General features: G+C 44.0%; 1 protein-coding gene across 1 annotated transcript in view; it reads right to left on the bottom strand.

Moving 5' to 3' along the window:
- Positions 1-4,713: 4,713 nt before the first annotated feature.
- Positions 4,714-16,623, bottom strand: part of Tktl1 (transketolase like 1) — a 28,171-nt gene continuing 16,261 nt past the window's right edge. Inside the window, exons 8-13 of the mRNA XM_048336658.1 lie at positions 15,180-15,336; positions 12,799-12,929; positions 9,295-9,378; positions 6,379-6,475; positions 6,142-6,261; positions 4,714-4,886 (exon numbers count right to left, since the gene is read on the bottom strand). Coding sequence (XP_048192615.1) covers positions 4,714-4,886; positions 6,142-6,261; positions 6,379-6,475; positions 9,295-9,378; positions 12,799-12,929; positions 15,180-15,336 — 762 coding nt within the window. The remainder of the gene's footprint in view (positions 4,887-6,141; positions 6,262-6,378; positions 6,476-9,294; positions 9,379-12,798; positions 12,930-15,179; positions 15,337-16,623) is intronic.

Raw genomic sequence — 16,623 nt, forward strand, 5'->3', positions numbered from 1 at the left:
CCACTAGGCTATATCCCCAGCCCCTCCCTCCCTCCTTCCTTCCTTCCTTTTTTTATGTCAGTTGTGGAACTTGAACTCAGGGTCTGGGCCCTCTCCCTGAGTTCTTTTGCTCAAGGCTTGCTTTTTTTTTTTTTTTTTGCCAGTCCTGGGCCTTGGACTCAGGGCTTGAGCACTGTCCCTGGCTTCTTCCCGCTCAAGGCTAGCACTCTGCCACTTGAGCCACAGCGCCGCTTCTGGCCGTTTTCTGTATATGTGGTGCTGGGGAATCGAACCTAGGGCCTCGTGTATCCGAGGCAGGCACTCTTGCCGCTAGGCTATATCCCCAGCCCTCAAGGCTTGGTTTTTATCACTTTGACCCACAGCCCCGCTTTCGGTGTTTGAGTGCTTAATTGGAGATGAATCTGACGGGGACTTTTCTGCCCATCTAGCTTTGAACTATGATCCTCAAATGTCAGCCTCCTGAGTAGCTAGGGTTACAGGCATGAGCCACTGGTGCCTGGCCTTGCCGCCTTTCTCATAGCAAGTGTTGAGGGGTGGCAGGCTTCAGACAAGTGGCACCTTGAAACCTGGGGTTGGGACATGTAGTTGACCTTAGTAGAAGCTGCGGTGTGAGCAGTCTGCAGTTCCTTTGAGGCTGTCCTGCCGATGGATGGAGCCTGATCTCTTGGTTCTGGGGGACTGGTGTTCCTTCCCTGGAAATGTCTAGTATAATTTCTCCTGGGCAGGAGCCTTCCAAGCACACATCACTCTCGAAGCTTCCACAGCTTCCTCATGTTTCCACTCTATCTGTAGCTAGGATTCTGTCTCACCATGCTCCAGGGAGACAGTTTCTCTCTTGCCACCTCTTACAGTACCAGATTTATGACACTTTTGGTTTTACTATGTATTCAAAGCTGTCCTGGACCTGGCAATTCTCCTGTCTTAGTGTTGGCAGTGCTGAAGTTACAGGTGTGGCCACCCAGCCAAACTCCATATCTGGATTCTTGCTCTGAGTATTTTTTAAAATAACTGCTTGCCTTCCCAGCCAGCTAGCAAATCAAATGTGGTGTCGTTTTTGGCTTCCTGAATCCAAAATCCATGGATTTTCTACCCAGAAACTCAAGGTAGAGGAGAAGGGAATTTTCATGTGTTACCCCTGAAGGGTGTCTGTGTTGGGCATGTGTACTGAGAACTCAACCCCATGGCACAGTGCGCTGGGAGAACTCAACCCCATCCACTCATGTTGGATGTGTGAATGGGAAAAGGGACATACTATTCTCAATGGCTTTCTGTATTTACCCTTTAGGACTACAGGCAAGAATGGGTGGTATAACCTAGCTACCCTTCCCACAGTCACGCCCACTTCAACTGTTCGCAGCCTTCTACATTTGCTCTGACCCTGGCACCAGCCTCCATACTGCATTTCTTTCACTTAGGACCATTGGTTGAGGCACGTAGTACAACGGATTCATGCGTGACCCCAGGGGCGTGCCCTGGTAGCCCTCAGTCTACCTGGTGATTGGCTGGGCTGAGTGACGCAACAAAAGCCAATGACGAACACGTGGCCATGTGTGGATTGGCTCCCTTGGCCAGAGGGCAGGCGCAGCCCGCACGGGGCAGGCTGGCGCGCCGTACCAGCACCCTGCAGTCTCAAATGGTGGGTAAAGCGCGCCCGGGAGGAGGCGGAAGGTTTGGCATAAGGAAGGGGTAGGCCACCCACCAGTGCTTCACAAGAGGAAGGTTAGCAAGAGTCCGAATGGCCGCCTTTCCAAATACAACGGAAGGATTGTTGAGAGCCGCAGTGGATGGGACTCCTGGGTTCTGGCTGAAGCTGGGTGGTAGGAACCCAGTAGGTGGATAAGGTGGGCCCAAATGGAGATGTTTCCGAGACACCTGTGAATACTGACTACAGCCCTGAAATAGATATGCTACCACTTGCTAAATAAAGCATAGAACCCCACCTCCAACAAGTCACGGATCCGGCCTTAAAGCCAATGGACACTGCTCCAGGGAAGTGACTTTTACAACAGGTGTAAGATAGGACCACTCATTGGCTAGTCTTAAACACAAGGGTTTAGAACATCTTTCACGGTGTGTTCTGAGGCTATGGTGGCAATGTTCCCGAATTAAGGAACATTAAAGCACCTCCGCAAATTCCTCCCCCATAACACACAGTGGCTACTTAAGAGGGTCAGGAAAAACTGGCAATGGGACCCCCTCCCTCTTCTGTAATTAAGGCTTTTCCCGTCGGCATTGCCTTTTTCTGCCCAGCACCTTTTAGTGACCTGAGCAGTGTGTATGTGTGCAAGCGCGCATGCGCGGGCGCTGGACGTGGGGCTTGAACTCAGGGCCTGAGCTCTGTCCCAGAGCTTTTTGCTCAAGGCTAACACTTGACCACTTCAGCCTCAGCACCACTCACTTTTTCCGGGTAGTTTATTGTAGATAAAAGAGTCTCGTGGACTTTCCTGCCAGGGTGGGCTTTGTAGCCATCCTCAGATCTTAGCCTCTTGAGTAGCTAAGATTGTAGGAACGAACCCCAGAGCACGGCAACCTGAGATTTTTGGAACTGTACTTTGACCAGAGGCATTTTTGGCTTCACGTAGGCTGTCAGAATGTGTATACATTTGGATTGCAGATATTATTACCAAATCGGGCATTTTATCCCTGGATACAAGCATGACTGTCATATTGTAGCTTTTCTGTGACAGCAATAGCTTATAGTATATAGTGATACAGTATATGTGATAGTATATTAGAATATAGTATACAGATGAGTACCTTTCCAGTTTTTTACTCTTCTACAAAACTGTTTAAATACCCTCCCCCCCCCCCAAGGGAAAACAACATTGTTCTGTGACCTAGTACTTCTACTAACCACATACCCTAATTAATATGTATCTACACACAAACTTATCAATGTGAATTTTTAGTGCTATTAATGATAGACAAAAACAGAAACCCAAATGTCTATTAACTGAATGTATAAGTGCAATGTTGTCTATGTGACAGAACACTTAATGACCATAAAAATGAATAAAGTTCTGACACAGGTCATACACATGACTCTCAAAGGAACTGTGCAGTGAAAGCCAGACACAAAAGGTTACATATTGTATAATTCCATTCTTATGAAATATTCAAAAGAGGTAAGTCTATAGAAAGTACATCAACATTGTTAGTGGCTAGGAGGGGAAAGAGTAGGAATTACATACAGGACTTCTGTCGGATGCAATAAAAATGCAAAATTAACTATGGTGTGGCTATACAGTTCTGAGTATATTAAAATGGTTTAGCTGTATGCTTTTAAGTGAGTGACTATGGAGTTAAGAAACAATTACTGAGATGGTGAGGTAAAGGTAATATTTTTGCTTATTTTCTAAAACCATCCTGTATCAATGGTTACCTTCAAATGTATTTTTAAATCTTAGGCAGTAGTACCACATTCATCTTGCAGGCCAGAAAACAGCTCAGTGGTCTAATAGGGAAGAAGTAGAGTGAATTGGCCTGGAAGACTCCCAAATGCCAGGCTAGTCTTTACTAGACATTCCAGCACAACTCCCCAGACGCTAAATGTGCTTTATCAGATCCATCTAGTATGCTTTTGGTGCCAAACCTGCGCTTTGAACTCGGCACTGTCCCTAGCTTCTTTTCATCAAGGCTAGCACTCTACCATGTGAGCCACAGCTCTACTTGTGGCTTTCTGGTAGTTTATAGATAAGGCGTCTCAAAGACTTTCTGGAGTGCGCTGGCTTCAAACTGCCAAGCCTCAGATCTCATCCTCCTGAATAGCTAGGATTACAGGCGTGAGCCATCAGAGCTCAGCTGAGGTCCATTAAAAACAACAAACCCCCCCCACCAGTGCTACGGATTGAACCAAGAGTCTTTTACTGCTATGCTGCTCTATCACTGAGCTCCACCCCCGCTATTCACTGATCTCTGCCTGCCTGATACTTTTCTTGAATTTCAGGTGATGGAAAGCAGTTGGCCATCCACTGTTTTCTATCAAATGGTTTGCCTGAAGCCTACTATCTTTTCCAGGTCTACTATTGGGGACTATGACTCTATCCTTGGTTAAGACAGAAACTCCTCCCCTAGTTAGCATGGTATTATCAAGGAGACGACTTTCTCATAGAGAACATACAAGAAAGTAGTTGCTTTTGAAATGCTTTATTAACATGAACATGAACAATAGTATAGTGAATAGGACTACTTGTGCCTTCCTCCTGTCTTCACAGAACAATCACTACAGCAGCACAAGACATCCTAAAAGACATCCCTGCTGCTGCTCACCAGCCTCTGAACTTTAGACTGGAAATGAAGACAAACACTGAAGGGAATTCCAAGGCAGCTGAAGAAACACATCACCCAGGAAGCTGCAGGTAGGAAGGCACCTTGTGGCATCTCGGTTTAGAAACAGCAGTGTGCATGTATCATGGTGTTTCAGTGCCATGAAGCCTGGGCTACAATTCAATGCACATTTTCTACATTTCATATATGAAAAAAAAGATCATCAATCCACTTATCTGTAGTGTAACTATTTGGTTACTCAGAATATAAAAACAGAGTATGTTTATATGTGTAGTCATGGTTTCAAAGACAGCAATTACCTGGAATTTCTGACTTTTCTTTTGAAGAGAACTAAGCACAAGAGTATAGATTTAAATGGTGGGTGTGGAAGAAACACTAATATATGGTGAAGAGGCTGGTCTTTGAAGACCAAAGCCAACAGCTAGTTTAGTATGTTAAAATGCATTTCACGGCCATGATGATGTGTCGGGCACTAATTCCAAACATATCCAGCAGTTCATCAGTCCTCCCGCTCCGAGGCATTCCTGATACAGTCAGCTGCTGAACCAGGATGTCATTCTCCATGGCAACAGCGGCACACACAGCTTCCCCAATGCCACCTGAGGAAGCAAGGGATGTTAGGGTCTTTGCTCTGAATTGCTCCCACCCCTGCCTACAGCAGGGGCCACTATCAATCTGGCTTCCTAGGGATTGAGGTGTCTGTGGAGTGGAGATTCTCAAAGCTGCCAGGGACCTAAAAATCACTAAAACTAACAGATGAACTGTCATAAGAGCATGACCAGCAGTCCTGAGACTGATAGTGTACAAGGTTGGCACCTGAATGACACAAGTGCCCTGTACTGCTGTAGCACTTTCCTTGGTAAGGGTGGTAGTCCCCGTGCCTGCAGTGTTTATACAAACAATGGAGATGAGGACAAGCTCCCACTTTGCTGTCAGAAATTGGGAATTTGGGTACATGCCTGCCTGACCGTGTCAATGTCATGTTTCCAACAGAAACATGAGGTACTGAGTATCCAGTGAAGGCTCTGGAAACCACTTGGTACCTGAGAGGACAGACATGTATGCTTTTCATTGGCTGCCTGCACTGGTCATTTTGTATGGCCAGCCAATGATGCTCTTAAGTATTCAAATGGCCTTGGCATCCCTGATCTAGGCAGAAATAGCCCATATGGGAAGTGTTCTTCAGGCCTCTCCTGAGGTGCAAGGTGATCTCTCTCCTGGAGGCACCTGTCCTGGTGGAACCTGCAGCACATAATAATAAACTTAAGCCTGAAGGGCAACTGCATGCCAGGCCCTGGGAGTCTTTCCAGAGGATCAGCCAGCAGCAATGTTCTTAGTTAGGGCTTCTGTCCTGAGGACAGGAAGCTTCTCATCACGTCACACTGTCAACTCTACCTAACCTTCCAATGTCTGAACATTGCCCAAGCTCTCTCTCTCCCCCCGACATGCACTCATTCTCTGCAATTGCTGTGGTCTTGGCTTGCAAAGGAACTATGTTTAGGGGAGGGGAATAGTAAACTATTAACTGTTCAAAGCCCAAAGAAGCTGTAAAGCTTTTCAGGAGCACTACCTGAAATGTACAGCATAAGCCACTTCTATGTTGCCACTGACCAATCTGGATGACTGGACACTGTGCTGAGGACTTGCAAGTGCATACCCACACTGATAAAGTCTAGGTGGATGAAAGAGATCCCCTACATTGATTGGCCAGAAAAGAACACTAGGACAAAGTACACTGGGTGAGTGGTAGGCTGGCAATGTTGCCCAGTAGCATGGCATATTTCCAATCAAGGAAAGCAAAAGTGTTTCTCACCAAAACTAACTTCGACAACCTTTCCCAATATCCCTACATACCTTCTGGGTAGTGATCCTCTACCGTGATAATTCGGCCACCTGTGGCCTTTGCATTGATAAGGATAGTGCTTGAGTCCAGGGGTTTGATGGTAAATAGGTCAATGACACGGACATGAATATCTAGAAAATACCAATACCAACTTGGCATTAGAAGCAGGCTTAAAATACATATACATAGGGGCAAAAATTATAATTCTTCCCTGCTTGAACTTCAGTGTCCACATACAATCAACTGACCTTCTTTAGCGAGCTCGGCAGCAGCCAGTAAGGCTTCGTGCAGGCACACTCCAGCTCCAATAATTACGACCCTGTCATTGACACTCTGGTGAACAACCTAGTATAATGCCAACACAACAAAATGCTGAGGTTACTATGTACAAATCATATCTCAAAGAGGAGCGTTTTCTGCACACCACTACTCCCCAAGAGTAACAATTTCATTTGCTAGTAATTCACCCGAAGAGACTGAATCAGATGCACTTAAATGCCAGGACACAACTTTCTTTTTTCTTAATTATTAACTTAATACATTCATCTTCCTCTCTTTTTTTAAATGTTAAAGGAAAGACATGACTGTGTTTTTTAATGAACATACCAAACTTTTAAGTACAAATATTTTTAAATTTAGTGCCTTGAAAAGACATCAGATATTTAAAGAGTTTTAAAACATGAACCCCAAGGGTCTAATTTTAAGAATGTAGCTGTGAAAAAAGTCTTGTCACTACTCATCTGAAAGTTTTCCAAATGAGTGAACACAATGCATACAAGGTCCCTCAGAGGGTGAAAACTTGCTGCAATGAAATCCTTCTTCTTCATGCAAGAAGTTTTCAGAATTCATTAGACTTCTTGGGACGTCTTGATGAATCAGCAAGCCAGTCAGGACAGGAGATAGAAGACCATGAACAGCATCACATCCAGGAGGATGAAGAGCCAGGGGTCCATCCAGCCAGTAGGAGTGCTTCGGGACCCCGATGGGCCCGGCCAGGACTTGCTCCAGGTGGTTCGGCCCTGTGGCCGCACCCCCGCTCCATCCAGTCCAGTCCCTGCACCTCGTCTGCTATCAACCCGGCTGGCACCTGCCACCCACACCGCCAGTGGAAGTGGTCGTCTTCCTCTCTTAATTTCTTTTTCCCCAGTCCTGGGGCTTGGACTCAGGGCCTGAGCACTGTCCCTGGCTTCTTTTTGCTCAAGGCTAGCACTCTACCTCTTGAGCCACAGCGCCACTTCCAGCTTTTTTCTATTTATGTGATGCTGAGGAATCAAACCCAGGGCTTCATGTACACGAGGTAAGCACTCTACCACCAGGCCATATTCCCAGCCCTTCCTCTCTTAATTTCTAGTGCAAAATTGTTACTTTCCTATATAATACACAAAGAAAATAACTTCTCAGGCCTAGGGGCAGAAAACTGTAATCTCTAGCATTTAGGAGGCAGAGACAAGAGGATAATGACGTTGAAGCCAGCCTGGAGTATACACTGAGACACAATGTCTGTAAAAATCAAGGACTACGGATGTAGCTCAGTGGCATAGTGCTTGCCTAGTATATGCAAGTCCCTTGGTTTGTTCCTCAGCACTGTAAGTAATATTCTACAAACTCCTTTCACAACCAAGTTGGATGTTATCTGTTGCCCTTTAAAGAGTGTCGGTATTTATTTCCCATGACTGAGTATTAAATGCCATTTTTTGTTGCCTGTCTTGGTGCTTGAACTCAGGGTCTGGACTTTGTCCTGAGTCTCTCTATGCTCAAGGCAAGCACTCTAACATGTGAGCCACAGCACCACTTCCAGCTTTTTCTGAGTAGTTTATTGGAGATAAGAGTCTCAGACTTTCCTGCCTAGGCTGGCTTCAATCCCCGATCCTCAGATCTCAGCATCCTGAATAGCTAGGGTTACAGGCATGACTGGCTGTTAAAGACATTTTCAACTAGATAAAGGAGGACATTAATGCTTTTCTACAATACATGATCTTAATTGTGCAAAATGTACATGTATGCCTAGCAAAAAGGCAGAAGAGATACATGCCAAAAAGTCCATAAACTACTCTCTCTAGGTGGTGAGTGTAATCACTAACTTGCTCCACAGACTTTTCTGGTTTTCTCCAACAGGCAGAGTAAGAGATAAAGACAGGCCCACATAGACTAGGCTCACTGTTTGGGTCTGAATCCTACTCTTGTTGCTCACCAGTGTGAAGCAGCCTTAGTAATTTGATTACTGTCTTTGATCTTTATTTGCAACCAGGGCTGATAATCTGATCTTCCCTCTGATTTGTGAGAACATCATGGATATGAAGTTCCTAGTAATGCCAAGTTTCACACATATGTATGTGTATGTATGTATGTATACATATGTGATGGGACTTGTGCATGCTGGTCTTAGGTCTATAAAATCTAGACCTAAGAGATAAATCTGTTATTCCTCTGAATTAGTTTTCTGGTGTGTGTGTGTGTGTGTGTGTGTGTGTGTGTGTGTGTGTGTGCTTGAATGTAGGGCTTGGGTGTGTGTGTGTGTGTGTGTGTGTGTGTGTGTGCTTGAATGTAGGGCTTGGGTGCTATCTACCACTGAGCTATTTTGCTCAAGGCTAGTGCTCTACTATTTGTGCCACAGCTCCACTTCTGGCCTTTTTGGGTGGAGGTAAGAGTGTCGTTAAGACTTTCCTGTCCTGGATGGTTTCAAACCTTGATCCTCAGATCTTAGACTCATGAGTAGCTAGGATTATAGGTGTATGCCAGCAGTGCCCATCTATGGTTTCTAATGTTTTGCTTAGCTTGAGACTGCAATAAGGAACATCCATGATGCTTTCAAATTGGTGTTATTTTTAAGACTTCAACAAAAACTAGGTGTAGAAGGTGGTGCATGCTTATAATCCTTGCATTAGGAAGCTGAGGCAGGAAGATTGGGAGTTCTAGGCCAATTTGGACTACATAGGGAGACTCTGTATCACCAACCAGCCAATCGACCAACCAAACAAATAAAACAAAAAGTGCCCCCCATTTGAAAAGGAGGAAAGTACACGTTAATCAGAAATTGTTAGAATGCTCCTTTCTGGGGAAAAGAAGACTAAGGTCACAAGTGATTTTTAAAAACAAGAGCAAAGGAAGTATGACAGGAGGTTTTGAATACTTCTTTTCACATAAATGGATACTTAAGCCCTTACCTTGGCCTGTCCAATACTAAAGATTTCTTCTGGTCTGTAAATTACTGCAGTTTCTGGACGGCTAGCCCGAATGAAGCATAATCCCTATGGTATAAATGCAAACCAGCACTACAGTTTAGAAAACAAAACTGTACATTTCCAACTAAAAAACTATAAAGAAGTGGAAAACAGGCTGGGCACTTATGGTTCACACCTGTAATCCTAGCTCCTCAGGAGTCTGAGATAGAAGGATCATGGTTCAAAGCCAGACTGGGTAAGAAAGTCCATTAGCCTCTTATTTCCAATTAACCACCAGCAAAAGCCAAAAGTGGAGCTAAGGCTCAGGAGTTGAGTGCTAGCCTTGAAATACCCTACCCGCCCCCAAAAAACAAAAGAATGAACAAACAAACCAAGGACAACAGCTAGGCCTTAAGTTCAACCACCAGTACTGGCACAAAAGAAAAAAAATGAAAAAGGTTTCAACAGTTCTTCATACTAAGAATAAAGCATACATTTTGGAGTGAGGGAGGAGCATCTATATATAACCACCAGAAAGACAGTACACTTTTTTTTTTTTTTGGCCAGTCCTGGGCCTTGGACTCAGGGCCTGAGCACTGTCCCTGGCTTCTCTTTGCTCAAGGCTAGCACTCTGCCACTTGAGCCACAGCGCCCCTTCTGGCCGTTTTCTGTATATGTGGTGCTGGGGAATCGATCCCAGGGCCTCATGTATAGGAGGCAAGCTCTCTTGCCACTAGGCCATATCCCCAGCCCAACAGTACACTTCTGAATGTGCTATTGGGTAGGAACCCAAGAAGAACCCTGGTGGATGTCCTACAGTTTTCTACAGTCTCATTAATTGACCTAGGGAAAACTTTGCTGACTTTTTCTGTTTTTCTAGCACATCAATCCATGGAAGGAGCAATGACTCATGTTGACCAGACCACCACAGTAAAAATTAATTCTTCCACAATATAACATGTTCCATCCTTAGACACCTACATCTGAATATAAAATTACTACCTCTATACTCTATACTCAATGAAAAGATAGTTTTTTTTGTACCAGTCCTGGGACTTGGACCTTAGGGCTTGGGAACTGTCCCTGAGCTTTTTTTTTTATGCTGAAGGCTAACACTTGACCACTTCAAGCCATAGATCCATTTCCGGCTTTTAAAATTTTTTGGTAATTAACTAGAGATAAGAGTCTCATGGACTTTCTTCCCCAGTCTGGCTTTGAACCATGATCTTCATATCTCAAACTCCTGAGGAGCTAAGATTACAGGTGTGAGCCACCAGAAAAGGTATGTTTTTATTACCAATATGCACGTTCAGGGCATAAATACTCAAATGTCTACTACATGCTAAATTACATATATATATCAATGATGCATTATAGATTAAAATATCAATTATGAAACTGCCTCTTTTCATTCATCCAGGCATGATTCAGCTATAGGAAAATGCTCAGATCCTAATGGTGGCACCTGTTGAGTGTTAGCAAAGACATATGCTGTGTAACCACCACCTACCAGGTCTACATAGCTTGGCATTCCCTTATGTTTCTTCCCAGTGATTTTCCTTACTCTATAAAGAAACTTCCACCTTTTTGATTTTGAATTTTCTAGGAATGGAATTTGACAACATGAAAATTTAAAACTACAGAAATGATTCCCGAAAGCATAGTATTGTATGTATGAAATAATAAAAACAAATAATCTCTAAGATATAAGTAGAGGCTAGAATTTGTGGCTCAGAGGCAGAGTGACTACCTAGTAAGCTCAAGGCCCTGTGTTTCATCCCTAGCACCAAAACAAACAGCACAAAAATCAACTACAAAAAAAGATGTCTGCTTACACATATCAATTGTTTATTTGTTTTGCTTTTGTTGCCAGTCCTGGGGCTTGGACTCAGGGCCCGAGCACTGTCCCTGGCTTCTTTTGGCTCAAGGCTAGCACTCTGCCACTTGAGCCACAGCGCCCCTTCTGGCCATTTTCTGTATATGTGGTGTTGGGGAATCGAACCCAAGGCTTCAGGTATAGAAGGTGAGCACTTTACCACTAGGCCATATTCCTAGCCCACACATACCAATTGTAAATGCTTACAAAAGGACCTGCATGATCTGCCCTGGTGTTCCCAGGTTACTTGTTGCAGGGACCATGGGTAAGGCACAGGACTAGGGGTAGTAGGGCATTTGGTGGTCGGTTGGCGATTAGACAGGTAAATATTACATTCCCTAGGTTTCTTGTGGCTAGAAGTAAACAGGAATTTGACTCTATCTTATCTTAGGGGAAATATATGAGTCCAAAGCCACAATCATTCTTCTGAGAACTTATGGTCTTGGGGGTGCTAGGTAGGTGCTCTACCACTTGAACCATGCCCATAGCTCACAGGCTTTTTTGCTTTCCTTATTTTTCAAACAGGACCAAGATCCTCCTAGTTATGCTTCCTGCTTAGTTGAGATGAGACACACAACCACCACATCCAACTTTACTGTTTGAGACAGGGGTCTCATGAACTTTTTGCTTAGGCTAACTAGGAACTTGATCCTCCAGCTCTCTGCTTCTCCAGTAGGTAGAATTACAGGTTTGAACCACTGAACCCAGCCTTCAGAGCTTTGTTTCTTTCTGGTACTGGAGTTTGAACTGAACCTGGAAGCTATCCCTTAGCATTTTTGCTCAAGGCTATCCCTCCCTCTACACCACTGGAGCCACAAGTCCACTTTCAGCTTTTTGCTCATTAACTGGAGATGAGTGTTTATGAACTTGTCTGCCTGGATTGGCTCAGAAGTGGGATCCTCAATCTCAGCTACCTGAGTAGCTAGGATTAGATGCATGAGCCACTGGTGCCCAGTGTTATGAGCTATTTCTGAAACAGTTGGGTATCCTAGGGTTTGCTCTTTAGCTTTCTGGGAATCTCAAGAGGCAGGAGAAACAACAGTGGCTTAACCCTGGCTACGGCAACTGGGATGTGTCTTAAATCCCATAGAGCTCAGAAGTGGCTCAGGAGTGGGAGCATAGGGTTGGGAATGTGACATAGTGGTAGAGTGCTTGCCTAGCATGAATGAAGCCCTGGGTTCCATTCCTCAGCACCACATATATGTGGCTCAAGTGATACAGTGCTAGCTTTGAACTAAAGCAGCCCAGAGCCAGTGCCCAGGCCCTGAGTTTAAGCCACAAGACTGGCAAAAAAAGAAGTGGCAGTACCACTGGTGGGTGACATTATAGTTTAGGATTCCATCTGGAGCCCTCTCCCTGTGATTGCGTAAGTATAGTAGTTAACCCTTTTTTTTCAATTAGAATACCTACAGTGCTCCTGGTTTCTTGCTCTGAGCCCTGATTGAGATAAGCAAAAAGGATTGGCTCAGTATTCTTCTGTATCATTTGAGTATTTTACAATATCAATGCATGGATATGCATAATCACCTGTTCTTATAAAGGTTACCAAATTTTCACAACTTGCTCCAAAAACTAGGAAAATTATTATCAGTTTGAAACCTGCAGCAGAACCAGTATCCCCTTAAACATACCTTGGTATTGGCTGCCAAATAAACAGCATGCTCTGTGGAGACTGCATCACTTGGATAGAAAATAGTGCAGTTGGGAATTGCTCGGAACATGGCCAGGTCCTCCAGGGCCATCTGGGAGGGGCTATCTTCACCTGAGAGAAAGCCGTAACCCATAACATGAGCATGGGGACAGTGCCTACCTAGCAAGTGTGAAGGCCTACATTTAAATTGCATTACCACATACAGAATTCTCTTCCTACTGTCCCAATTGCTTTTTGTTTTTTGGTGCTAGTTGTGGGGCTTGAACTCAGGGCCTGAGGGCTGTCTATGAGCCTTTGTTCTCAGGGCCAGTGCTGAGCCACTTGAGCCACGCACCACTTTCAGCTTTTTTGGTGGTTAAGTGGAGAGAAGAGTCTCATGGACTTTCTTGTCTGGGCTGGTTTTGAATTTCAATCCTCAGATCTCAGCTTCCTAAGATAGGATTACAGGTGTGAGACCTTGGTACCTAGCCCAACTGCTCTTGAGAAAGTAACCCCAAATTGGCACAGCTCTAAAAATTGGTCCACTAATTGCTCTAATTCATTATATTTTACACTGAAGTTTACATGTCTGCCTCTCTTCAGATTTTGCTAAAACACCTAGGGTTAGGGGCTTCCAAATGGCCTCACAGATCAATAAGCCAATCTTGGTTGCTTGCCCACTAGATACTACTGCCCAAGCTGATAGAATGCTTTCTTCTCTGAGCATTAGTAGCCTGTGGCCCTAACAAGTCCCTGGCTTTGTCTTCTCCTTAGGAAGGTCCCCTCAGGCTTTGTCCTTCCTTCTCTATTCACTTTTTCTTCAAGACAGTGGGTTTTGTCCCATTAAAGTGTCCTCCTTTCTGAGTTAACATATGAACACCATAGGGTGTGGTTAGAACTAAGGGTGTCTGGGTGTACTTAGGATCCATTTCTGGCAGAAAACATGTTGGAAAGAGAAAATGCAATGGACAGATGGGCAACCTAGCTTTTCTTAGGCTATGGAAAAAAAATGTCATTGTGCACACTACTTTGGTAGGGCAACTCTCTAACCTCAGAAGCCAGCTCTTTTTTGGACTTTATCTAGAGCCATTTGTCCCTTTAGCTGACTTGATTTTCAAACTTACATTGAACCCAGCCTCAGGGAAAGGCTCTGGGTCCTCTTCTCCAGCCCCTTGCCCTGCCAACTCAGCAGTGCTGTTGTGCTTCAGCTGTCATGACTCTGCTCTTACTCTACTCACTCCTCGGGTGACCACCTGTGAAGGACTTGCCACCAAAGATTAAGTGCGTGACAGACTCTTGCAGGGCACTCTACCTAAGACTGGCTATAAACATTCCATCATAGGCCCAAAGGAAAAGTGTCCTCCTCCCCAACACCTCACTTGACCTAATGGTGTTTCCTTGCTCAGACCGCATAAAACCCGGTCCCAGCTGTCACGCAGTCTCCAACCCACCGGAAAGCTGTGTCCCTCACTGCTCTATTTCAGTAATAGTTCTCACCTGTGGAATATCAAGTCTAGCCTGTTTCCTTTATTTCTCCTCCGTTTTCTTAACCTGTGCCTCAGCTTCACCAAGAACCTTCTTAATGAGTCTAATTGTCTCATGAAACCTCTCACATGGCTCCAAAATGTGTACCAATAACATTCTCACAGTAAATGTAAGCCACCCAATTTACTTAGACTGGATCTATCAGAGGCATGACAGCAGATTCATTCTTCCTATGTAATTACTTTTGCTAGTCACATACACACTTCTTGCAATCTCCTGTTAGAACCTTCTAGATACTTGCTTTTTGATTTCCACACAGCTTTGAATCCTTACAATGCTTACTTCCCTCTCTAGAATTGGTTTCTCATCCTACTGCTAACTTCCACTCTACTCCAACCTTCTTAAGCTTTCCTGTTTCCAGTTGTGCCCTTTTAGTCCTCAAGTTTTTGTGCCTGGAGTGAATTTTTCATCTGCCTATTTCCCTGTGTAATTTTCGCTAGGGTTGCCACTGTACAAAGGTATCATGGCCATCCATCTTAGGCCTTGTCCACCTGAGTGGGTGTCTAGACCCTCAGAATCTTCTTTTCCTTATGTTGCTTATTCTAGTGTGGCCACGCAAAAGACAGAAAAGAACTCTTGGATTCTGTGCTGTCCTTTTCATATTTAGTATATGGTGAGACTCAGAAGAGGCCTCAGGACAGATAATTATTTCTCAATGACGAATGAGCACTATACAGTAACACCAATATTTGCTCCAATGATTTCCCAGAGTATCTGAAGTATTTAAAACCTTATATAGCTTTTTAAAAAGAAGCCCAGAATAGTCAAAATTTAAGGAACAGGTAAACAGATCTTTCTCAGCAGAGAAGAAATGATGGTGGCACTTAGAACTCATACCAGTGACTACCCCACAGGGGGATCCAATAAGATTGAGGTTTATTTGACACATAGCTCCCTTGCGGATCTGATCATACGCTCGGGTCCAAAAGGCAGCAAAGGTGTTAGCAAAAGGAATGGTCCGATTACGGATGGCACAGCCCAGTGCCACGTTCACCTGCAATGCAAAAGAAAATCAATTAGTGGGCTGGGAAGGTGGCTTAGTGGTAGTCTAGCATGCATGAAGCCCTGGGTTCTATTCTTCAGTACCACATAAACAGAAAAATCCGGAAGTGGTGCTGTGGCTCTCTGGTTCTGTGAAGCTGTATCTGATTTAAAGATGTACTCTAGTGAAACTTACTTTATATCCCTATTTCTTAACTTCTTTCCTTGCTAGCCTTGAGCAAAAAGAAGCCAGGGACAGTGCTCTGGCTCTGAGTTCAAGCCCCAGGACTGGCGATTAAAAAAAAGGAAATGAATCAGTACATTCCTTGGGTCTTGATCCTACCCTCCCACTTTAGACAACATACCTTATGTTAACCCCTACTCTGCACACAAATGGACTGCTTTTGCGGTCCTCATCCTCCATCTTCTTGTGCCAGGCCTGTTCCTTGAGTAGGATCCATTCACTGATTTTTCTCAATTTTGATCTGTGTGTGTGTGTGTGTGTGTGTGTGTGTGTGTGTGTGTGTGTGTGATCCTCTGGATCTCAGCCTCTTGGGTACCTAGGGTTATTATAGGTGTGATTTACCCACTTTAATTTTATAATGAGTGTCATTCTAGAGTGTTAAAACATTCAGGTAAGATAAAAGAGGACAATCCAAACTGATCATGTTGGCATTCCTAATCAGTTGGAAAACTCTTTTGCAAGTCAGGTGGTCCCAAGTTCTTTTAACAAAGTTGAAAGAGAACCTAATTTAACTGTCAACTCTATACATACTTTGTCTAAACTGTAAGTGAAAGATCATGATGTGATTTTTTGGCTTGTAACAAGGACATTCTTACATCAAAACATCTATTCCTACCTACTTTTATATATGAATAGGGTCTCTTAGCACTGAATCATTAAAAATAAAAACTAGGAATAGAATTTGTTCTGAATCTTATTCAAATTAAAAAAGCGTATCTATCTGTCAATATGCAAGCAGTAATGACCACAGCCTAATCCATAAGAAACAAAACAAAACAAAATTCAAGCCAGGAACCAGTGGCTCACACTGTAATCCTAGTTACTTAGGAGGCTGAGATCTGAGGATCATAATTTGAAGCCAGCTTGGGCAAGAAAGCCTCTGAGCCTTGAGCAAAAAAAAAAAAAAAAAAGCTCAGAGATAGTACCTAGTTCAAGACCTGGGACTGGCACAAAAAATGAAAACAAAAATAAACCCAATTTTAATGCTCAGGGGCATATGGGTATAAGTAATGAAAAAAGCTACCAATTTACATGCATATTTTTGTTGCACAAAAT

The sequence above is a fragment of the Perognathus longimembris genome, chromosome 28 (genome assembly GCF_023159225.1).
Source record: "Perognathus longimembris pacificus isolate PPM17 chromosome 28, ASM2315922v1, whole genome shotgun sequence".
In the NCBI taxonomy this organism is placed as follows: Eukaryota; Metazoa; Chordata; class Mammalia; order Rodentia; family Heteromyidae; genus Perognathus; species Perognathus longimembris.